At 39.6% G+C, this 26,031-nt stretch overlaps 1 protein-coding gene across 2 annotated transcripts in view; it reads right to left on the bottom strand.

The window, feature by feature from the left end:
* LOC311615866 (gamma-taxilin-like) overlaps nucleotides 1-26,031 on the bottom strand; it is an 85,708-nt gene that overhangs the window by 52,133 nt on the left and 7,544 nt on the right. For both annotated transcript variants that reach the window (XM_084871301.1, XM_084871300.1), the window contains 2 exons: nucleotides 7,632-7,935; nucleotides 5,883-5,974 (listed from right to left, as the gene is read on the bottom strand). In XM_084871301.1, coding sequence (XP_084727427.1) covers nucleotides 5,883-5,974; nucleotides 7,632-7,920 — 381 coding nt within the window. In that variant the 5' untranslated portion in view covers nucleotides 7,921-7,935. The remainder of the gene's footprint in view (nucleotides 1-5,882; nucleotides 5,975-7,631; nucleotides 7,936-26,031) is intronic.

Raw genomic sequence — 26,031 nt, 5'->3', positions numbered from 1 at the left:
GAATGTGCAGCGAGTGTTAGTATTTGTTAGTGAGGGACAGTTATATTCCACAGGACTGTCGGTCCAGACTCCTCTGGCTAGTCAGCCTCTACTACTGCTAAAATGGAGTGGCCAGCTCTGCTGCAGAGACTGCACTACCTTGAAGGGGAGAGTGGCTATGATCAGAACCCCAGCCTTCCCTTCAATCGAGGAGACCTCTTATACTTCCTGGAACTCCACAGCTACAACACCCAGAGACCAGCTGCCTCAGCTGTGAATCCAAGAAGACTCTAGAGTTTCTGGCTGCAGATGCCTAAAAAGTATGTGTAGTGGAAGGAGAAATGGTAGCAGCCAAATATGTGGATGGGTCCTGCTCCTTTTCACAGATGAGATAGAAGAAAACAACTGAATCGAGTAACACCCACCCAGAATTGGCAAATGAAACACAGCTGGTGAGGCAATCAGTGGACAGAAAGGTCAGAGATTGTCTGGAGATAGGATCTTGGTTCTGGGCTGGAGAGACAAATAGGCGCAGTGGGGACTAGAGTCTCAGAGCAAGACTTCACTCCACCAAAACATGGGCCTTGGAGTCAGGGTAGTCCTCTAATGTGGAAGGGGTCCACAGGGCATCTGGCAGAGGGAATCACTGGATTTAATCCAACAGCCATTGGAGACTGTGACCAGAAAGGCAGTCTGAAAGTCTAAACTGGCCATGCAGTGCAACACGGAAGAAAGACACAAGTCATAGGGGTTCCTCTGTCTTTTTTACATCCTTGCTTTTGCCTGCTAAACTAGTACATAGGATCTTTCAATAAAAAACACTCACCAAGGCTTCAGGAAAGTTGTGTGAGTGTGTGTGTGTGTGTGTGTGTGTGTGTGTGTGTGTGTGTGGAAACTGGGGAGAATAGGGAGACAAGCAGGAAACCTGGTCTGGGACCATCCATCCCTAAAACCCAGTTTTAAGTGTGGCTGAGGAAGAAGAGTCTACACACTGGATTGAGAGGCCATTTGGTCCCAGAAATTAATACAGCAACAATGTCACTCACGGGTTGTGTCAGAAATGGACTCTTGTGGGAATACAACAGAAGGCAGGCAAAGAAAGAAAGTGAGCAGAGATCCCACCTGCTTGAAACCAAGATTGTGGCCTATGACACAGAGGAGAGGTTGATCGCAGAGAACTTCAACACTGTGCTGACTACCTGACAGGAAACAGACATATCAGCCAGAACATTAGAAGAGGGGGTTTTAAACCAGTTCCCATGAGTCATTGAAGCTCCGCAAACTTCACTACTTCACTTGTTTACTTTTTTTATCTTTTACTTAATGAACTAAAATATTTCTTCCTCTTTTCTCACTTTGTCTTATCTTTTTATTGTATTTTTTGTTATTACTATTATTTTTCCTTTAAAAAGTTATTATTTTTATTTTATTATATTTTATTTTTGGATTAGTGTTCTACATTCTATTTTTTTCCTTTTAGCATTATTTTACTCAATTTTTCCTTTATGACAATATTCTCTTCCTCACTTTCCTTCTTTTTCATCCTGTTTCTCTTACCCTATTACTGCTTTAGTTTCCTCTATCCTTTTATTCCCTGTTAAAACTTGATATTATTCATATATCTAATTTCCTCTCCCCACCTCCAAGTCCATGGACACCTTTTCTCTTTCTTCACTAGCCAATTTTTCTTCTTCCATTTTTTCCTTTGTTTGTTAATTTTTTTGCTTCTGTTTTTACTCTCCTCACTTGTTCTCTTCTACTAATGGCAAAATTAGTTTTAATCACCAACTAAGGCCTATCTGCTCTCTATTCTTTTCCAAAATTACATGAATACATAAATAGGTAGAATAAAGGGGAAAATTTTTATATATATGTATATAGATTTTCTGATGTCTATATTTTAACATATGTGTTATAATTTCTATTTTTCTTCTTGATATTTTGTTTTTTACTTTTCTTCTTATATTGCCGAAACCAGTTTGGCTCAGTGGATAGAGCGTTGGCCTGCAGACTGAAAGGTCCCAGGTTCGATTCCGGTCAAGGGCATGTACTTTGGTTGCAAGCATATCCCCAGTGGGGAGTGTGCAATAGGCAGCTGATCGATGACTCTCTCTCATTGATGTTTCTAACTCTCTATCCCTCTCTCTTCCTCTCTGTAAAAAATCAATAAAATATATATATATATATCTCGTGCATGTGCAAGTCAATATTTATTTTTAAACTGACTGTGCATCATATGTACCAACTGTTTGGTCAGTCGGTCGTCACACAGCCTTTTATACTAGAGGCCCGGTGCATGAAATTCATGCATGGGGAGAAGTTCCTTCAGCCCAGCCTGAACCTTCTCTAATCCTAGGGATCAAGCCTAAACCAGCAGTCGGACATCCCTCTCACAATGCAGGACCACTGATCCCTAACTGCTCACATGTCTGCCTGCCTAATCACCCCTAACTGCCCACCCCCCACTGGTCTGGTCACTCCCAACTGTCCTCCCTGCCAGCCTAGTCACCCCAACTGTCCCCCCAACTGATCCTCTGCCTGCCTGGTTGCCCCTCACTGGCCCCCTGTCAGCTTGGTCACTCCTTACTGCTTCCCCTGCTGGCTTGGTTGCCCCTCACTGGCCTTTCCTCCCCACTGGCTTGGTCGCCCCATGCAGCCTGCTACTCAATCATTTGGTCACCCTTCACTTGGTCACTCTGTCAGCCTAGTCACCCCACACAGCCTGGCCGGTAATCTGAAAAACCTGTTTGGATGCAATGGTAGCTTAGGCTTTTATATATATAGACTAGTGGCCCAGTACATGAAATTTGTTCATGGGGCAGGGAGCGGGGAGCTGGAGAAGGGGGTGTCCATCAGCCCAGCCTGCACCCTTTCCAATCCAGAATCGCTTGGGGAATGTCTGCCTGCTGGCTCATAAGCACTCACCTGCCTGCCTGATCGACCCTAACCACTCTGTCTGCTTCCCTTCTCACCCCCAACTGCCCACCCCGCCAGCCCTCTCACCCCCAATTGCCTCCCTTTTCAGCCTGATCACCAACTCACCCCCTACAGACCTGCTTGTTCCTAACTGTCCCCCTGCCAAACTGCTCTCCCTCAATGGCACCCCTGCCAGCCTGTTCATTCCCAACTGTCCCCCCTGCTGGCCTGCTCGCCCCCAAATGCCCTCCCCTCCAGACCTGATTGTCCATAATAGCCTCTGCCTCAGCCCTGCTACTATGGCTTTGTCTGGAAGGATGTCTGGAAAGTCTCCCAGTCTAATTAGCATATAACCTTTTATCAGTATAGATTAGAGAGCTGGTGCACAAAATTTGTGCAGGGGGGTGGGAAGCCCTCAGTCCAGCCTGCATCCTCTCTAATCTGGGACCCCTCAGGGATCCCTGTAAGATTGGGCCTACACCAGCAGTCAAACATCGCTCTCACAATCCAGGACCACCGGCTCCTAACTGCTCAGCTGCCTGCTTAATCACCGCTAATATCCTCAGCCTGCTGGCCTAATTGCCCCTAACTATCCCCCCTCCCTGCAGGCCTGGTTGCCTCGTATAGCCCTCCCCACCCCCCACCCAGGGTCTGGTCACCCCTAACTGCCTCTCTTGCAAGCCTAGCTGCCCCTAACTGTGCCCCCCCCCTCCGCCCCCTCATGTGAGCCTGCTATGGGGATCAGGCCTGAACCAGCAGTCAGACATACCCCAAGGGGTCTTAGTTTAGAGAGGATGCAGGCTGGGCTAAGGGAACACTCACCCAACCTGCACAAAATTTGTGTACATGGGGATAGGGTCCCCTCAGCCCATCCTGCACCCTCTCCAATCCAGGATCCCTCTCACAATTTGGAATCACTGACTTCTAACCACTCACTTGATTGCTGGCTGAAAATTCCTAACTGCTCCATTGCTGTCTTAATGGCTCTAAGTGCTTTCCCTTTCTGACATGATCGCCATAACTGCTCTCCCCTCTTGGCCTGATTCCCACCTGCTGATCTGACCCCTCTAACTTACTGTGCCCTTCTACAGGCCTGATCCCCCTAACTGTTCTCCCCTCCTGGCCTGATCCATCTAACTGCTCCTCCCTGCCAGCCTGATCCTCCTAATTGCCCTCCCCTGCTGGTTTGATCCCCCTAAATGCCTATCTGCTCTCTCCCTGGCATGATCACCCTAACTAGCTAACTGTTCTCCCCTCCTTTTAAGAGCTGTTCCTCATTTACTACAGTCTTTTGGATGTCCTGGAGCAGAACCTCCACTGCTTTTCAAAGCCAGATATTTTGGATATATAAGATAGTTTCACTGAAATAGTCACATGATAAAAGTCAAATGGGCAGTGATTAAAAAAAGAAATGGACAAAGAGGTGAAATTTAGGTAGAAAAGTAGCAAAATACTCCACTAGTGGACTGGTAATATGGCAGATCCAGCAAGCCATGAAAGGTGCATCCTTTAAAACTGGTATACTTGATGTGAGATATAAACCTTTTTCTCCTCAAGGAGAAGCTCCAAGTTTGTGAATTCCCTCTCAAAGTGGGTCACTATATGGGGTGGGGTCTATCTGTCTTTCTGATATCCATGTGTTTCAAGGATATACTCCCAAAGTAGTATACTCAGTTACATATCCTAACTATTGTTTTATGAAAAGTGTTTTAAAACATTTTTAAACCAAAGTATATACACCTCTTATTATTCCCAAGAATTACTGCTCTGAATAGGAATAAAACTAAACCAAAAAATAAGCTATCATGTATCACTTTCTAAAACAAATTCAGCAATTCTTACCATATGTTCTCCCTCATGCACCACAAAATTGTAAATAAATAAATAAAATACCACTTGATTGCTGAACCTGCTGGTCTAAGCCCTTGACCAGCAGATTAGGTCATCACCTGGGAACTTCTTAGAATGCAGTATCTTAGCCTCTACTCCAACCCACTTCATATCACTTTAATCTTTTTACACATATTGAATCAGAATATGCAATTTGACAAAATATCAAAGTGACCTGCACAAGTTTGAAAAGCACAGTCCTGGACCACTGTGCTAACTCTGTTCTTTCTCCCCTAATCCTTTTATGGCTGGCTGCATCTGTCACATTACCAAGTCCATTACTTAACCTATTCTGCTACTTTTTTCTAACTAATTTTCAATCCTTTATTCATTTTTTTTTCTTACTCTTTTTTTAATTTATTTCCATCTTTTTAAAAAATTGCTCTTTTGATTTTCATCATCTGGCTATTCCAATATAGCAGAAATTTTCAATCTTTTTCATCTAATGACACATAAAAACTAGTTACATTCTGCAGCACACCAAATAACCTGACCAAAAAAAATAGGTATAAGTCTAATTCATACTTTTTATGAGCAAAAAGTTTGCAAGAGGCTTTTAAGTTGGTTGCCATTTTTTCCCAGTCTAGGAAGAAAAAGGTCAGTGTGCTGACTAAATTAGTCTGGCATTGCATGTCTTAAAAATTCTTAAGGCACACTAATGTGCCTACAGTTGCACACTCATTGAAAACTGGCATGCTAGACTATTTCATAAAACTCACAATCAATCAAAATGGCTTAAAACTTTAACCTCTATTATGCAGTTATGTACTGAATTTCTGAATTTAAATACAGAACATATTCATTCCCAAGAGAGGCATGTAAACAAACAAATGAAAATGCTGACCTAGAAATGTTTGAGGCTGATTGAATTTTAGGAAACCCATTATACATCTCAAAAGCATTACAATGTTTCAACATATCCTATCATAAATCAAGGCCATATAACCAACTCAAGTTCTAAGAAATTAAGAGTCTTCCTTAACACTGTAATGGAATATAACTTACATTTAAAGCTATATCAAAATTATACATTAAAAGTTTATCAAGCAGATGTACATTTTGACATTTTACATGGGCCTTGCTCCCTTAATACTCACAAGATCAGCATATTTCTTACAGAGAGCTGCCAGTTTCTCCTCTGGAGTTGAAAGAGTATTTAAGGCTTGCATCAATAATAATACTTCTTTTCCTAATAATTTAACAAGATAAAAGAAAAGTACCAAAAGATAAAATTAATACAATCTGTAAATTCCAAATAAAATTAATGTTCAGACACTGAGACTATAATTTAAGGTAATATAATTAGGTATAGAGATTCACCTGCTAAATTACAGAAACTAGTTTCAAATTGTGACTGAGAGCGCCACATCCAAATTTCTTCACTTATCCTGTATCGCTGGTAGATATTGGCTAATTGGCCCTTAAACAGAAGTAATACTTATTAAAAGTTTAAAAACACTAGCCAAATCACTGATTCCAAGTTAAGATATTTTCCTTAAAGATGAAATATATTTTTAAGAACTTCCTCCTATCAGGAACAAATATACAAGAAAAGTTCAAAAAGCAAGCACACTTTGCCTGTATGTAAAATGCACATAATCCATTATAAACATTTTTCCCAAGTTGTGTTTTCTGATGATTTACTAAGCATAATCTTAGTATTAGTCAAGAATAGGGCCAAAAAAAGAAAGACAAATTAGCTCATCCCTTGAGAAAAGTTTTAAATAGCACTTCAAAAACTTTGGTGGAGATAAAAATGGGGCTGAAATAAGTGTGAGAAACTAAATAATAAAAGTTTTATTTCTTGATCTGGGGATAGGAACTCTTTTTTTTGTTAAAGTGTTGACTCTTGTACATAAAATATTTTTCTTTTTAGTAATCTGAAGAGAACTCTGATATGTTGTATACCTTATAGATTTCTATGGATATGGAAAGGGAGAACAGAGTGACTTCAAAATGAGTAATTTTCTAGCACTGAATTTTAGCACTAAAACCTTTTCTTATTAAATTTAAATGCAAAAAAAAAACCAGGAATGTAATTATTAAATGCAAATAGTAAGACTAAAAATTAATTTGAAATTTTCTGTAAGTTTTATTCTCCATTTAAAACTAAAACAATTTAACGTGAAACTATTTTACAAACACTATTGAGTCTATTATTTTTGAAGATATCGGTCTTGTTGCAAGAGATTATAAATACTTTTTATTAAGAATAGATTAAAGAAAGAAAATTCTGGTTATAATCATGTACAGAAGTCAGTCAAATCAGACAAGATAACTATTATATATAAATGGGATACAATACTGAGGGGCAAATAGCATGGCAAAATAATTATTTTAGATTTTATTAATGACATTTAACATACCACATTCTAATTACTAATTGTCAAACTAATAGTGCAGTAAGGAAGAAAACATTCCTTAAAATCCACTCTTATTAACCCACTTTCTAAACAAGTAATGTGTCATTTTTAAATTTTAGTGAATATCCTTTAAATAAATAAATGAAGCATATATAGTTATAACAGCAATTACTGATCAAATAATAAGGCAAATCAAATACCATTTCTGCAAAACTGGCCACCAAATTTTCAGAAGAAATAATTTTTGATTATTCAGAGAAAAATAACCATGGTTCCTATACCTAAGATTCCAACTCTGCTTTGTTCATCTCCTGCATGGAACTGTAGCAGACAGGCACAATGATCCGATCAAAGAAAATAGATGTAGTAGCTAAGTAACATCAACCTCAAACCTGGCAATATTCCGTAATCATATGTGCTGTAGAAAATATAAGTAAATGAGCTGTGTATAAAAATGTTTAACCACTAAGCAGAGAGTATTACCTAAAGTTCTTTCTTTGTTCTTGTTGCACTCTGAACCTTGTTGACTTTCAGAAGACTCTATTCCAGCTTTAAGCCCAGGAGGTTTCTCTCTTGACTCTTGCATGCAGTATGCTTGGCTCACCAAATTCCTATTTTTTATTATAAAGTGACTGCCTTCATCCTCTTCCAGTGAATGTTTGTTACCTGTGCCATCACAACTTGAGTCATGATGTTGAAGAATATCATTTGACTGAGAGTTACACAACATGTCTGCTTTCACTCCTGGTCTGCAAATTCTAGATTCTTCCATTGTACAAATCACAAGCTAGATAGAATAACAGGAAGGGAGGGAGAGGGAGGGAAAAGCAGTTAAATATAATTAAGGGAAGAAACCTATACCATACAGAAAAGTACAGTTTTTATTTTGCTTGTTCCTGTTTACAATGTAGTTTATACTTTGTTCATGTTTAAATGCAGATGGTATGATCAATAGTACAGGTCATCATTTGATAGGGTTTTTCCCCCTTTCATAGTTTTTTTATAAAATAATAATGCTTCTCTGAATCAAAAAAGGGAAAGAAAGGGAAGGGACTACCATAATATGGATTAGAAACCCCAAGGCTCTGAGCCTTCAACAATAAAGTCCTGGCAGGATCTATTAGAAACAACTTCTGAAGAACTTCAGAATCTTCTGAAAACTTACAGCACAAAATAAAAACTTATAGCTCAATAAAAAATAGCCCAATAGGAGACGTAGTGAATAAAAACATATAGCCCAATAGAAGGCTTAGTGAATAAAAAAGCATCTGCTTTCAGTAGGAGAGTCCTGTGCAATTTCAAACTTCCTGCCCACCATTCTTCACACCCCAAAGTCAACAACAGTCTAACGACAGCAGTCCACATTTATTTAATAGTACCAAAGGAAACATTACTTTGAAAACTTTATGGTCCCATCCAACCTTTCTGACTACTCCCTAAGAAAACTGTCTATGAATTTGCCTTTATTTCACCCTTGGGAGAGCTGTCCTGAGAAGCTTTTAGATAAACATGTTTAAGTACTACCCTGTTTCCCCGAAAATAAGACAGTGTCTTGTATTAATTTTTGCTCCCAAAGATGCGCTAGGTCTTATTTTCAGGGGATGTCTTATTTTTCCATGAAGAAGAATAGGGTACACATTTATTGTTAAATGAAAATAAAGAAAATTTATTACCTGTATACGGTATGGTAGTACGGTAGTTGTCAATACAAACCAGACAAACTGTGATTCCTACAGTATCAAGAATTTACTCATTTATTCAATGACAATCATGTCATCATCTTCAGGAACATCATCATAACAATCCAATTCCTGAATTTCCTGGTGAATTTCTTGTGACTCCATTTCTTTCAGAATCAGTGGACCAAATCTCTCATGATTAGCCTTGGGGGGCCTTATTTTCAGGGGATGCCTTATATTTCACTCAGAAGGAAACCAAGAAATGTAAGTTGGTTTTATTTTCGGAGGATGTCTTATTTTCGGGGAACCATGGTAACTTCAATAATAATCAAAAAGGCTAATAATCCACAAGACTAATCCATGATCTCAATCTGAATTTCAGTCTTGCCTTCAAGCTGTAAAGTGAAGGCTAAGACATAGAAGTAAATAGCTGACTAAGCATTCTAAATTACTAAAAAGAAAACATGTATTGCTTATACTTCTGGACCAATTCTCCCTCTCTTCATGTTCACCAGTTTCCCTGTGTACCGTCTATATATTCTGATGTTAGTCCCCTCAAGTAGAAAAATGCTAGGGTTGAAGTCAAGGGTCTGCCCATGCCCAAGAATAGGCATGGCTGCTCTATTGCATAGATAAAACTCATTAATTCTCATTGCTCTGGTCTGTATTTTTTTCTGATAAACTTTTAACAACTGTGTGATCTGTAATTCAGAAAATTACACAGACTGGCAGATTAAAGACCTCTCTCTTTAGAACCACAACTGGGGAAATAAATTACAGCTCCTAAATGAATTATCTGAGTTATTCACAAAGATACCCACACCAAGTGAAACCAAGTCACATGTCAAGCCAGTACTACCTAAATTGCTATAATTGCTTATTGGTTTCATCACTGTGTTGATCATAGCAAAACCTCCACCATGAGACTGGGAACTAAGTAAGGAATTCTTCATTTTTGACACAGTTGTCTCCATATTGGGAAGGGAAAACCACGAAGGGTACTGACCTCCTTATCTAGGTAGTTTGAGCACATAAGACCTTTGAAACCTTCTCTGGGCTATTAATCATGGATACCCAATGATGACCACCTCAGGTCATAGGGGCTGCTGTTCTACTCCTAGATAATCTATAGTCTGATAATGGTATACTCTGGCATTTTTATACCCCGATCCCACCCCCCAAAAAAAAATCCCATTTACCACTGAAACAAAACAATTAAGATACTTAGGAATAAAGTTAGCCAAGGAAGTAAAAGATCTGTACTCTGAAAACTAAAGGAAATTTAAAGAAGAGATAGAGGAAGACATAAACAAGTGGAAGAATACACTGTGTTCATTGATTGGAAGAGTCAACATCATTAAAATGGCCAAACTATCCAAAGCTGTCTATAGATTCAATGCAATCCGTATTAAAATACAAACAGCATATTTCACATACCTAGAACAAGTCCTCCAAAAATTTATATGGAATAAAAAAATTTATGCGAAATAGCTGCAACAATCTTGAGAAAGAAGGACAAAGTAGGAGGAATCACAATACCAGATATCAAGTTATACTACAGTGCCATTGTTCTCTCAAAAGCCTGATACTGGCACAAGAACTGGCACACCAATCAATGGAACAGAACAGAGAATTCAGAAATTGACCCAAGCCATTATGCTCAACTAATATTTGATAAAGGAGGCAAGAGCATACACTAGAGTCAAGACAGTTTCTTCAATAAATGGTGCTGGGAATATTGGACAGATACATGCAAAACGATGAAACTAGACTACTGACACAAAATGGGTAGAAGATCTAAATGTAAGTAATGAAACCATAAAAATTCTAGAAGAAACTATAGGCAGTAACATCTCAGACATCTTTCATAGCAATGTTTACAGATACATCTCCTAGGGCCAAAGAAACCAAGAGAAAAATAAACAAATGGGACTACATCAAAATAAAAAGCTCTTGCACAGCAAAAGAAAGCATCAATAAAAAAGGGAACTACTGAATGGAAGAACATAGTTAGCAATGATATATCTGACAAATGGTTAAAATACAAACTATATAAGGAATTCATAAAACTTAACAACAGGAAGACAAACAATCCAATTTAAAAATAGACAAAAGACTTAGATACTTCTCCAATGTGGACATACAGATGGCCAAGAGACATGAAAAAATGCTCAAGGTCACTAATCATCAGAGAGTTGCAAATTAAACAACAATGAAGTACCATCTCACACATGTCAGAATGGCTATCATCAACAAATCGACAAAGGACAAGTGCTGTTGAGGATATGAAAAAAAGGAAACCCTCATGCACTGCTGGTGGAAATGCATTGGTATAGCCACTGTGCAAAACAGGATGGAGTTTCTTCAAAAAATTAAAAATGTAACTCCCATTTAACCCACTTCAGTGATTCCACTTCTAGGAATATTTCCTAAGAAATCAAAAACACTAATCAGAAATAATACATGTATCCATATGCTCATAGAAGCACAATTTGAAATAGCTAAGATTAGGGAATAGTCTAAGTGCCCATCAGCAGATGAGTGGATTAAAAAAACTGTGGGCTAACACCGGTTTGGCTCAGTGGATAGAGCGTATGAGTCTGCCTGTGGACTGAAAGGTTCCAGGTTTGATTCTGTTAAGGGCATGTACCTTGGTTGCTGGCACATCCCAAGTAGATGTGCAGAAGGCAGCTGGTTGATGTCTTTCATGGATGCTTCTAACCCTCTATCCCTCTCCCTTCCTCTCTTTAAAAAATCAATAAAATATATTTAAAAACAAAAACAAAAACAAAAAAAAACCTGTAGTACCCAAGAACACTCTTTAAGTATAAAATGGGGCCTAAAAGATTCAAACCTGGTTGTGTCATATGACAGTGACATAGTCCTTGATCAGAAGAATAATAAGCAGTTGTTAAAATTCCACCAGAATCTTAATGGGGGTGTACCACACAGGTTAAAAGGAAGACATATGGATCTCTGTAAGGGCAATATAACCTTTCTAGACAAAAGGACTGCTGTGATAGGGAATGACTGAACAAAAAGTGAAGTTATAGTTACTGAAAATAGACACTTATGGAAGGTAAAAAAAAAAAAAAAAAAAAATCTAAGCACTGGAGAAGTGATATGTTAAACTCAAAGAGTGCAAAAGGAGAATAAACATTAATCATCCTGTGTCTTTCAAAACTTCCCCTAAAGTATTCCTCATAAAAATATACCACTTAATATGGCTTTCCAAAACTGTTGCTAGGACCCCTGGATTTAACAAATTAATGACTCTTTCAGTCAGATTGCCCCTCAACTGGAAAAAGCCCTAGATGCCCCAGCTTCTACACCTTCCAAATAAAATGCTTATCAACATCACTGAATGGCTCTCCCACCCTCATTACTCTATTTATTGCCAAACCATTCCAAAAATAGATAAATGTAATTTAACTTGTGTCTGAGCAGACAGGACATACTGGATTGAGTGGCCCAAAATAGAGAAGGATGGGATTCAATTACTCAACTAGAAATCCTCATTCTTACAAGTTTAGCATATACCCCCATAAGGCATTTTAGACATGCACCTAATGAGAACACGGACATAACTTCAGTTGAGGAACTGCAACAATTATAAACAACACTTTCTTTCCAGATGTAGCAGATGTGGCCCTTCTTACATGAAAGTCAAGCATTAACTTGCATGCCTCCAGAAAACACTCTGTCTTCTACCCTAAAAGATGATCAAAAAGGATTATCAAGTGTTTAGCATATACCCCCAGTATTCCTGCAGCCCTCAAATAATGTGAATTGCTCTACAAAATAAGAATAAAATGGCTAGAGAGAGGAAAAATCCAAGATGGCTGCTCGGGTAGGCACCTAGCCGCAGCCGCACGCAACAATTTCAATAAAATACAACTAAAATATAAAATGGACATTACCCAGAACTACAGGAAAGTCGACTGACTGGAAATTCTACAACGAGAAGCAAGGAGAAAACCAGAAGGAAGTGCGGAGGAGCTGTAAAAGCCCAAGGTACGGAGACACGTGGCCCGCAAGGAGAGGACGGAGCCGGAGGGAGGCTGAGTGCCTGGCTGGCGTTCCCCAGCAGGAAGGAGATAAACACTCTGACTGTGCTGGGCCCCCGACTGCTCTGAACCCCCGTTCTAGGCCAGAGCCCGGGGACCCAGGCTCATCCAGAGGGAGCTGGGCTGTAAGGCGGAACCCAGGGAAGCGGCGAAAGGAGGTCCCAGAGGCGTGCACACTGCGCGCAGAGAAGGGACGGCCGGCTGTGCCGTAGCACTGCCCTGGCGGGAAGGAGACAGGGGCTCCAGACTGCTCTGAACACCACCTCCAACTCCACTTCCAACTGAACTAAACCCCAGTTTCGGGCCCATTGCGGGAGAGCCTACACTGTTTGGCAGCAGGCGAAAATCAAGGACACCTTTCTCTCAGAGGTGCTTGCAACAAGTACTGAAGAACCCTGAGTCTCAGGAGTCGCATAGGGCGGGGCTGACAGAAGCCAAGGCTGTAGGCTCCACCCTGAAACTCCGCCCCATCAGAAAAGCTGCCTGCGAAAATGCCTAAACCAAATAGATCACAAACGAAAGAAATGGAGGACAAAAAGCGCCTGGATATAGAGTTCAAAACCACACTTATAAGGTTTTTCAAGAGTTTCCTAGAAAAGGCCGATAAAATAAATGAGACCTATGAGGATATGAAAAGGGATCAACAAGAAATAAAGAATACATTGTCTGAAATAAAAAATGTTATACTTTTAATATTTTAGAGTCCTAAAAACAGAATGGAAGATCGCAAGAATCAAGTCAATGATTTGGAGCATAAAGAGCCAGAAGACACTCCTCCATAGAAGCTAGAAGGCAAGAGAATCCAGAAAATTGAAGATAATATAACCTCTGGGACAACTTCAAACAATCCAACATCAGAATCATGGGGGTCCCAGAAGATGAGAGAGAGCAAGATATCGAAAACATACTGAAAGAAATAGTGACAGAAAACTTCCCCCACCTGGGGAAAGAATTGGACTTACAAGTCCAGGAAGCACACAGAACTCCAAATAAGAGGAATCCAAAGAGGACCACACCAAGACAAATCATAATTAAGATTCCAAGAGCAAAGGACAAAGAGAGAATATTAAAAGCAGCAAGAGCTAAGCAGGTGGTTACCTATAAAGGAGCACCTATACGATTGTCAGCTGATTTCTCAACAGAAACCATGCAGGCCAGATGGGAATGGCAAGAAATATTCAAGGTGATGAATAGCAAGAACCTACAGCCAAAAATACTCTACCCAGCAAAGCTATCACTCAGAATCGAAGGTCAGATAAAGAGCTTCACTAATAAAAAAAAAAGCTAAAGGAGTTCATCTCCACCAAACCGGAATTATATGAATTGCTGAAGGGGGTTCTTTCAGAAGAGAAAGTAAATAAAGATAAAAATTATGAACAACAAATACGTAACTATCAACAAGTGAATCTAAAAACCAAGGAAATTAAAAAAAAAAAAAACCTGATGAACAATATTCACTGTTGAATATAATAGAATCAGAGGTATGGAAGGGGAGTGAACTAATGATTCTTGGGGAAAAGGGGAGAGGGGAATGTGGGGAGAGACTGAACATGGATGCACCTATGGATGAGGACAATGGGGAGTGGGGAAAGGGCAGAGGGTGGGGTGGGAAGGGGGGGAAAGGAACACTTGTAATAATATGAACAATAAAAATTTATTAAAAAAAAAAAAAAATGGCTAGAGAGACAAATGATTACCCCAAAATGGCAGTCATTCACCAACAAAAAGTAGAATAGGATCTATCTGTAACTTTAGCTAAAATGGATAGCATTCGGGTCAGTCTCAACTCCATGGCTATTGTTCCTAGTAATGATAAAATTGCCACTTTCTTCTTGAAAACATCTTGTTGTACTTGAATCAATTGAAAATAATATGGAGTCTTAAGAGAAAGACATCTTGCTTTCTGAGGTAGACTCTGTTTATGATATTTGTTAAGCTAGTTTGGTTTACAACTATGAAGATAAAGCTGGAAGCTTGTTGATGGGTATTCTATGAACAAATCTGGTTCCAACTTATGTTGGTCAGATTAAATACTCTGGCCTTAAATTGTATACTCTAGGGAAAATTCACCAAGATTCATACAGTGTTTCTGCTTCTCCTTTAAATACATTCACAGATTCTTTGTTTCTGAATATCTTTTCAAAGATGCCCACAGAGTAACATTTTTGAAGAAAACAGATTATGTTTTCTACTTTTAAAGCAATGGGCAGTTTTACTTACTGCCAATATGTTCCTGATTGCCTCTAATTACCACAAGCTTAATGGCTTGTCTTATTCAACTTACATTCCTTTTGGAAGCTCTAGAAGAGAATCTGTTCCCTTACATTTTCCAGCTTCTAGAGGTTACCTGCATTCCTTGACCCCTTTCTTCATCTTCATATCCAGAAATGGTGAATCAAGTTTTATGCCTAATTGCATCTTTTTTTGGATCTCACACTTTTCTTCCTCCTTCATTTTTATGACTCATTGTGATTTCCTTGGTCCACTCAAATAATTTATGGTAACACATCAAAATCCTAGTCTATGCAATCACATCTTTGCAAGTCCCTTTGTCCAATTTGATCATTCACATTTCCCTGCTTAAGACATGAATATATTTGAGCAATCACTATCCAGCCTATCACACCACACATTATAAAAATTCTCTAAGCTAAGGATTATTCTTCAATAATGCAAATACTATCTGGTTCTCTTTACATGACACTTTAGATACAGAGGTTCAGAAAACAAGTATAAATGAAGACACTTATACAAAACAAAACATACTACAATTTTATCTCTGAACTTTTCTCAGCATCCAAAAACAATTGAAAAATAGTTGTCTATAAGTAAATTAAACTCTCTAAAACCTTCCTAGTTTCTTGTTTCAATGAATATTCATATTTGGATATTTCTCAGACCTATTTCTAGAAAATGAGTAAGTCCATCAATATAAATCACTTAATAATGTGTTATAATAACATTCCAACTTTCAAATGAAAACTATAATTCTAGGACATTTCAGTCAGCTACAATGATTTTGGCAGCTTCTCAGTATTTAAAACTTTTCTGATGTGATTGGTACTGATATTAAGAAATCTAATTGTTAATATTTTATAACAGTATCTGGAAGATCTATACAAATCACCAAATCATTCTTTTCCATGTGACAATGCATTACAAAATGACTGAAAGATATAAGATCTGCTTACAGCAAAAACCCCAGACCACTGGATTTTAACATAACATATTAAAACAAGTTCACTAACAGGGCTTAATTTTAAATATCATCTATAATAATAAAAGTGTAATATGTTAATTAGACCAGACATCCTTCTGGAGATCCTTCTGGATGACCTTCCAAATGAAGCTGGGGCTGCAAGGGAAGCCTGGGTCTTACGTGCCAGAGGGAAGCTAGTGCTGGTAGCCAGGGGGAAGGCCTATTCTTGCACAATTTTGTGCATTGGACCTCTAGTTAGTAATACTCCTTTATAATAAAGAGGTAATATGCAAATTAACCCTTACACCCTCTCAAGATGGCTGCCTACAACCAAGGTTGTTATAGTGAGGAATGACCAAACAACTGAACAAGCAGGCTGTGTGGGGTTACCAAACAACTGAAGGCCAGTTGGGGGACTGTGAGGGGCAACTAGGCTGGCTGGGGAGAGGGACAGTTGAAGATCAGGCCAATAGGGGGAGAAGTTGGGGGTGACCAGGCCGATGGGGGGGGAGGCAATTAGGGGCGACCAGACCAGCAGAGGGGGCAGTTCGGGGTGACTAGGCTGGCGGGGGGGGGAGGCGGGGGGGGGCAGTAAGTGGCAACCAGGCTAGCAGGGGTGGGAGCAGTTAGGGACTATCAGGCAGACAGGGGAGGATGCAGTTGGGGGAAGAGGTAACAGGTCGGCGGGAGGGGGAAGTTGGGGCCATTGTGCTGGCAGGTGGGGCGATGAGGGGCAATTAGGCTGGCAAAGGGGGTAGTTGGGGGTGACCAGATCAGCAGAGGGGGAGTTGGGGGCAACTAAGCTGGTGGGGGGGAGGGGGGAAGTAAGATGACCAACCTGACAAGCGGGGCAGTTAGGAGTGACCAGGCCAGCAGGGATGGGACAGTTGGGGGCGACCCAGGCTGGCAGGGGGGACAGTTAAGGGTGATCACACCAGCACACAAAGGCAGTGAGAGGTGATCAGGCCGGCATGGGGGACAATTAAGAGGGTTCAGGCAGGCAGGCAGGTGAGCAATTAGGAGCCAATGATCCAAGATTGTGAGAGGGATGTCTGACTCCTGGTTTAGGTCTGATTCTCAGCCTAAATTAGCAATCAGACATCACCCAAGGGGTCTTGGATTGGAGAGAATGCAGGCTGGGCTGAGGATATCCCACTCGCAAGCATGAATTTTGTGCACCAGGCCTCTAGTATCTGTATAACTTGTTAGACCAAAAATTTCAGAACTGCTGCCCTGAGTGCAATAAGAATATAGATAGGAGACAGTATAAAGAAAGACATAATTTAGCCTGCCAGTTTTGCTCAGTGCTTGCTTATAGCATCAGCCTGCAGTCCAAATATTCAATTCCTAGTCAAGAGCACATGCCTTGGTTGCAGATTCTCCAGCCCTGGGAAAGGGCCCATGTGGAAGGCAGCCAATCAATGGGTCTTTCACATAATTTCATCTTCCCTTCCTCCCCACCTCCCTCCTCCCTCTTTAGAAATCAATGAAAAGAATGTCCACTTTAGAGAAAATACCCTAGGATTCAGTAAGACAACTGTAAGTGGCACCAGTACTTCATTCTTGGTCAACTGTAACTAATAAAGAAAACTCCTTCTGTTAAGTTATTGGCGTATTAAATTAGTATAATCCAAATGGGTGGTCAGAAAGAATTGATATAAAGCAATCTCTATGGGTTTTTAACCTGTTAACGGAGCGGGACATATAAATACGTCAAACATAAACAATATTGGGTACGAGTAGGACGTATGACTACGTCCTTAAAATATATGTTGCGCCCTGAAAGGGGCAGGACGTATATTTCCGAACAACGAAGGTATTAGTCATCCATACATGTCTCCATATGAATTTAAGACACGGAGGAAATCATTATAATTTCGCTAGTGAGAGTGGTGGACGTGTTCTGGGTGAGCAGTGACAGGTACGTACTTAAACTTACCTACCTATTTTCGTATTACATATTATTTGCTTATGTTTTTTATATCTCCAACCTTTATATAATAAAAAAACATATAAGATTGATCCAATCATCAATTAATTTGTCAGAAAAGTTTAAAAGTTTTTATGTATGTGAATGAGAAATATGTGTAGATGAATCTCTTTTATTATGGAAAGGGAATTTATCTTGGAAACAATATATATCTACAAAAAGAGTTAGATTTAAAATGAAGTTGTTTATTTTGAGTGAAAACCAATCTGGATATGCACAAAATATAATTTTATACACACGCAAGGACACAAATTATGGTTCGAACTACCCACAAGAAAAAACAATCAACAAGAATTGTTTTGGAGTTAACACATGACTTACTGAATAAAGGGTATAGGATTTACTTAGATAATTTCTATACATCAATTCATTTGGCTGAACTCTTGTGTCAAAACAATACAGACATTGTTGGAATAATGAGGATAAACAGAGTCAGAATCCCCAGTGAAATAAAAACAAAAAAATTACAGAAAAATGAACATATGTAAGAATCAAAGACAAACTTATGGTTTTAAAATGGAAGGATAAAAAAGACGTATTGATGCTCAGTTCTATTCATAATGACGAAAAGACAATGATTGAAAAGAGAGGAAGCAAGCAAGAAAAACCTAATGTTGTCCTGGATTATAACAAGAATGTGAGTGGCGTAGATTTGGGAGATGGAGTTATGGTGGCCTACACGGCTGCTCGTAATAGGGTAAAAAAATTTTATAAAAAAATTTTCCTATGATTAATTGATATGTGCTGCTTCAATGCATATATTATATACAAAAAATATAAAGGTCATTTGGATCGATTACAGTTTTTGATAGAGTGTGTAGAGAAATTGGTAGATAACAACATAATAAAAACCCACCCAAAGACATCAACAAGCAGCTCTACATCTAAACTATCACGCTTAGTTGAAAGGCATTTTCCAGAACAAATGAAAAGCAATATAGGAAAACTAAATCCAGGAAATGCCGAGTTTGCTACAAAAAAGGTGTTAGGAAAGAATCTACATACTGGTGTCCGGATTGTAAGGTAGCACTATGTATCAACAATTGTTTTAAAATATATCATACGGAAGTCGAGTTTTGAATTTTTACATCTATATTTCAGTTTTTTAAATTGAATATTTCCATTTTATTTGTGTGCTTTTGTTTATTGTTCTGTAATTGTTAACTTTTTTATATTTTTTATTGTGTATAGAAAGAAAAAAATATATTTTTTGTAATCTTTATAATTGTTTATAAAATTTATAATTTTTTAAATTGATGTTTCCATTTTTTTGTAGGTATTCTTTTCTATTTGTAATTTTGTACTTTCCTTTGTGCTTCATATATAAATAAACGAAAAATATATATATTTCATTTCATTAAGTATAAATAAAAATAATAATATAAAATTACGTCCACTGGGCGTGACGTATTGACACATCCTAGAGAAAGAGTATGCGCCCGTTGTACGTTGCATAATTAAAAAGGGAACTCCCCAGTTAACAGGTTAATGTTTTGGCTCACTCTGATTAAACCATCCCCAATAGCATTTGGCATACTTCATTTCATTCTCACATAACTACACTGATAAAAATGAAGCATGCTAATTGACCATATCTTCATGACATCCACCAGCCAATCAGGAGTGAGTGTGCAAATTAACCCAACAAAGATGGCAGGTTAATTTACATACACAAGTGCTGAGCGGCTGTGGGCAGGGTGGGAAGCATGAGTTCCTTACCACCTCAGCTACTTGGGGCCTCGTGAGAAGGCAAAAAGGCAGCTCCAGGCTGGAGTGGAAAGGTGGCTCCAGCCAGAGCAAAGGCAGCACCAGCAGCCAGGGGAAGGAAAGTTCATTCTTGCACAAATCTTCATGCATTGGGCCTCTAGTATATATAGATACCTATATAAACCTTATTAGCAATGAGATAATTTTAACCAATCTGTCCAAGGACATGAACCAAAGATATGAAAATGAATTATTATCACTTTAATTTTCCAAAGAGTATGTTCTTCCCAGAGCAATAAGGGAATTCTCATGAACAGTAAGATGGAGGCAAAATAACATTCTAGAAGTGTCTGCAAGTATTATCTCTCTGCAGTCAAAGGAACTAGAGTAACTGATGCAGTAAATTATAATACAAACAAATACATTAGCCGAGACTGGTTTGGCTCAGTGGATAGAGCATCAGTCTAAGGACTGAATAGTGCCAGGTTCGATTCCAGTCTGGGGCATGTACCTTGGTTGCGGTGAGCACAACCCCGGTAGGGGATGTGCAGTAGGCAGCTTGTCCATGTTTCTCTCTCATCGATGTTTCTAGCTCTCTGTCCCTCTCCCTTCCTCTCTATAAAGAATCAATAAAATATATTTAAAAAAAAAAAACACAAAACATTAAGAGGTACATAAGAGAGATAACCATTGCTAAACTTAGGAGGGAGAACAACCAATTTTTTTTTTTTCCCACCAGTGAAAAAGCCAGGAATTAGCAAGATGGTTGGAAAAACAGCTAATTATGAAGTAGTCTTGTTTAGTTACATAATTTCCACATTAGTATGGATACTACTAGATTCTATACTAGCAAGTTCCAAAATGGTAGCATATTTGCCATAGCCAGTGTTGTTAATGGTTACAGTGTAAACCTACACCTTACCTACCTGGGTTACAGGTTCAATCTCCAGTCCCAATTAGGGTGCATGCAGGAGGCAACCAATCTATGTTTCTTTTTCTCTTTCTTCCCACCCTCTCTCACTCTCTCTTTCTCTCTCTACCCTCTCTCACTCTCTCTTTCTCTCTCTCTCTACTTCCCTCTCTCCTTCCCTCCCTTTCGTTTTCTCTTTTTCTCTCCACTTCCTCCCTTCCTCTTTCTCCTTCCTTCTCTCCCTCCCTTCCACTCTCCAAAAATCAATGGAAAATAATATTCTGAGGATTTAAAAAAAATGAAGTGATAAGCATAATTAGATCATATATGATGTTTGCCTTATAAAACAAACATAAGTGATGTTTGCCTTATAAAACTAACACCTGAGGCTAATCCTATATAATAAAAACCTAATACACTAAGTGTCCAGTTACCCATTCAACCAATCAAAGCATAATATGCTAATAATATGCTAAGGTTGCTCAACTGCATTGATCACCAGGAGGGCAGACGCTCCAACCAGCAGATTAGCTTGCTGCTGGGGTATGGCCATGCTCTGGAGCCCTCCTGCAATCCCTCCCCAGTTGGCAAACCAATCAGGGGACTCCATACTCACCCCAAAAAGGGAAGCCCAGGCTACCCTCTGCAGGGAAAACCATTGGGAGGCTCCATGATAGATCAAGGTGGGTGGTCCACAATCTTCCTCTACCGGGCATCAATTAGGAGGAGGCACTGCAGCGGGTGGGCAGGACCTACCTCTGCAGGATAATGGATCTGGGGCACTGCAGTCAATCGCCCCACAGAGGGAGGCTCAGGCCACTGGCCAGTGATGCTGTAGCATGTGGGTGGGGCCAGCCAGTGATAGCCCCATAGAGGGAGTCCAGCCATGTGATAGCAGGGGATGAGTGGTGGTGGGGGATGGACAGCGCTGCACAGATAGCAAGCAATGGCAGTGGGAGGGGCAGGGCCATCTGCCAGCAGCCAAAAGAAGGAAAGCCCTTATCACCTGACATACCTATAGGGACCCTACCCGTGCACTATGGAGTACCCAACTGGATCAGAGCCTATTGGCCTCCCCAACCTTCTACAACCCCTTTTCCCTGGCTGGCCCTGCCCCCAATCACCTCACACCCAACTCCTGACCCTAACAGTAGGGAGCCTAATTTTTTGTGGTCCCTTCCTCAGCCAGGATTGGTGAGAGTAGGTATGAAGACTAACTACTGGCACAACATACCTTTGCAGCCAAAGAAAGCTGGCATCGTCAACAGAATGTATCTGAAGACCAATTATTGGCCCAGGCCAGGCTGAGGGACCCTCCCCAAGTGCAAGAATTTCATGCAACTGACCTCTAGTCTTCAATAATTATGTTAAGAGAACATGAGATAAATGGGATGAATAATTCCTTTGGAGCCAAAAGAGCCATTTTTGGTATATACCACTTACCACCTCCTATGTGGCCATGGGGAGAGGTCAACCTCTTAGTTTCCTATTCTGTAAACCAGGATGTATATACAATACCTACTTCACTAAGTTGTAAAATGATTAGATATAAAAAATTTGAATTGTTAGTCCATAGTCCAACTGTTTTAATAATTTGAGAATAAGGACATTATAGAAAATGCACTCTCTTTTAATTTCCTATTATTATTGCAATAAATTACCACAAAACTTATAGATTAAAACTCACACTTATTATCTTAATCATGAATCCAAAATAGGTCAGCAGGGCCACAAGCATAATATATCCACAGGTATCAGACATTAGAACACAGGTACTTTTCCGAGGAACATTATTCTGTTTACCACACAAGCACAGTAATGTGATCTACATTTCAAATCTTAAACAACATAATATCATCTAAACCACATAGCCCTGGCTGGTGTTGCTCAGTGATTAGAGCATCAGTCTAAGCACCATAGCGTTGCAGATTCAATTCCCAAAGGTATGTACCTGGTTTGCAGGTTCCAATCTCCCACCCTCACCACTCCTCCCACATCCCCATCTAGTCAGGACACCTATTGGAAACCATCAATCATTGTATCTCTCTGTACATCAATGTTTCTCTCTCTTCCTATCCTACTTACTCCCTCTCTTCCACTCTAAAAATCAATGGAAAAATCCTCTTGGTTGAGGACTTACAAAAACAATACATAAATAAAAATAAGCTACTAGCACAACTTTTAGAAACCATTTCCCACCTAATTAGTTTAACTTATGAGAGCAGAAAAACAATGTCTTCTTTGCAAATAAATATTACTATGGCAGATTAGAAATAAGGTTAAAAAAGTGGAGAGAAAGTCATTCTTGGGAGATTTTAAAAATATTACACGGAATTTAAATCAACCCCCAAGAAAATACATATTAATAAAAACTATTCTACTATCACAGGGAGACTGTATTGGTAATCTGATAGTCAAGTATTTTCTATCAATTAATTTACATAGGTGTTATGTTTCAAAATAAATTAACTAGGAAATAAATTGAACCATACAAATATAATCTCAGGATTTATACCTTTTCTGAAAATGTCTATTTTGAAAAACATTAAACATGGCTAAACCTATATGCTGTTGAAGACTACATTCAATTTTTTAGACACATATTTTTGTCTTTTTTTATTTTGTTAATCCTTACTCAAGGATATTTTTCCACTGATTTTTAGAGTGGAAGAAGGGGGAAAGACAAAGAGAAATATTGATGTGAAAGAAACACATCAATTGGTTGCCTCCATGGAGGAGTCTGCAACCCAAGTACATGCCCTTGACTGGAATTGAACCCAGGACTCTCTAGGTTCAATTCTGGCCAGGGCTGTGTTAATTTTTTATTAGATTTTAGCTGTTTCAAATACTGTCATATTCATTGTTTTCTATGGAAGTTATTTACATTATTACCAAAAAATAAAAAATAAAGTGAATGGTGAGAAGAAAAAGCAGGCAAAGTAGTTTATTTGATACATTTGTTTAAAACTTACTTATTACAAGCAATCACTTTTCATGCAAGAGGTATATTTTTTGTACTATCAATTACACAATCATATACTATATAAATTTCATTGACTAAGAGCTATGTCACTAAACTAAGTTTTTAATTTTTAATCAAACTTGTTATCCACATGATCACTTAACAAAATTAAGCTTACAGTGGAGGGATATCATTGATAATTGTAAATGGGGCAGTTCCAGAAATAGATTCCTACTCTAAAGCAATGATTCAGCTGGCAAAAACTACCCAAATCAAATTTTTTTGACATTCTGAAACTAATAAAAAGTTATAACAACCAATGACATACTTACTGAAGAAAGAAGCTGCTATATTGTGAAAGACCATTATGACATTTTAAGATACCTACCTCTCGTTCCCTAATCTCCAACTATGAAGTGGGTAACATTCTGATGTTTGCTATTGCCAGTCTGTGTGGATCAAGACTTTGCTCTTAAGAACACTAATGGAGGTTTTTGACTTATATGGCAGCTCTCCCCAAACAGTAGCTCAGGGATATGTCTTACTTTGCCAGCCTCAGAATTTTCTCAGGGCTGCTGTAGACTTCTGATGTCAACTGTTAAAAGTCAAGCCAAAGCCGGTTTGGCTCAGTGGTAGAGCGTCAGTCTGCGGACTGAAAGGTCCCAGGTTTGATTCCGGTCAAGGGCATGTACCTTGGTTGCGGGCACATCCCCGGTAGGGGGTGTGCAAGAGGCAGCTGGTCGATGTTTCTCTCTCATCGACGTTTCTAGTTCTCTATCTCTCTCCCTTTCTCTCTGTTAAAAATCAATAAAATATATTTAAAAAAAAAAAAAAAAGTCAAAGGCACTTGAACTAAGGAATAATAAATTGACAACAGATGCATCACACAGAATAAAAAGCATATGAAAAAGATTGGAAAAGAAGTCACATATCTCAGGAAATATAGAAGACTACATATATCCAGGGCAAGATGTATACTCAGAAAATTCAATGTTTTATATCTGGCTGTGCACAAAGAGGAAATATATAAGTTAAGAAAAGTTTGAAAGGGTTAAAGAAGTTCACAAAACAAAGCTAATTTTACAAAAACTGGTGAAGTTTTTTTGCTCCACACATTCAAGAAAATTTCTTTCAAATCAGTAGCTAATCTCAAAGTTAATAAAAAAGTCTTCAGAAACCACACAGGACAAAGTATCATATCTAATAAAAAGAGTAATATGCAAACTGACTGTAACTCTGCTACCCCTCCAGCCAATCAGGAGTGAATATACAAATAAATACAAGCAAAATGGCTGCAGCCACAAAGAGCAGGAGGGAGGCTTGGGTTTCCCTGGCAATGGAGGAAGCTAAGTTTTCTGCCTGCCCTTGCTGGCCCAGGCCTCCACTCAAGGCTACGAAGTTTCAATGATAGAAGATAAATAAGTCCCAACAAAATGGCAGCAGCCACAGATCTGGAGAAAGCAGGAGGCTTGAGTTGCTCCTGGAGATGGAGGAAGCCAAACTTTCTGCCTGCCCTGGCCAGACTAGGCCTCTACTCCAAACCACAAAGTTTCAATTATAGAAGATAAATAAACCCCAGATACCAGGGCCTCCAGTTGGGTCGCCAGGGGTTGTGGCGAGCCAGCAAACACAAGCTCCTTGCCCAGGCCACTTCATGCCCAAGGGAACCCCCACCCTGATTCAAGACACCCTTCAAGGCAAACCAGCTGGCCCCACCCATGCACCAGGCCTCTAACCTATCTAATACTATCTAATAAAAGAATAATATGCAAATTGACCATAACTCCAACACACAACATGGCTGCCCCCATGTGGTCAAAGATTATTGCTCCCATGTGGACACAAGATGGCCATCACAGATGGCCAGCAGAAGAGGACAGATGGAAGGGACCAGGCCTTCGAAGGAGGGAAGTTGGGGGGACCCCAGGCCTGCAGGGGAGGGCAGTTAGGGGCAAATAGGCTAGCAGGAGAGCAGTTAGGCATCAATCAGTTAGGCATAAACCAGGCTGGCAGGGTGTGGTTAGGGGGTGATCAGGCTGGCAGGCAGTAGCGGTTAGAAACAATCAGGAAGGCAGGCAGACAAGCAGTTGGGAGCCAACAGTCCTGGATTGTGAGAGGGATGTCTGACTGCCCATTTAGGCAAGGCAGTTGGACATCCCTTGAGAGGGTCCCAGATTGGATAGAGTGCAGGCTGGGCTGAGGGACACCCCTCTCCTGCAGGCACGAAATTCGTTCACAGGACCTCTAGTCTATAATAATAAAAGGGTAATATGCTATTTACACCAAACATCATTCCAGATGTCCTTTCTAATGAAACCGGGGTGGAGGGAAGCTGGCCTGGGTCCCAGGTGCCTGTGGCAGCTGGAGAA

The sequence above is a fragment of the Pipistrellus hanaki genome (genome assembly GCF_964339955.1).
Source record: "Pipistrellus hanaki genome assembly, chromosome: Y".
NCBI classification, from domain to species: domain Eukaryota; kingdom Metazoa; phylum Chordata; class Mammalia; order Chiroptera; family Vespertilionidae; genus Pipistrellus; species Pipistrellus hanaki.
Note: the sequence above shows the minus strand (reverse complement) of the source record. Positions and strands in the feature narration are given on the sequence as shown.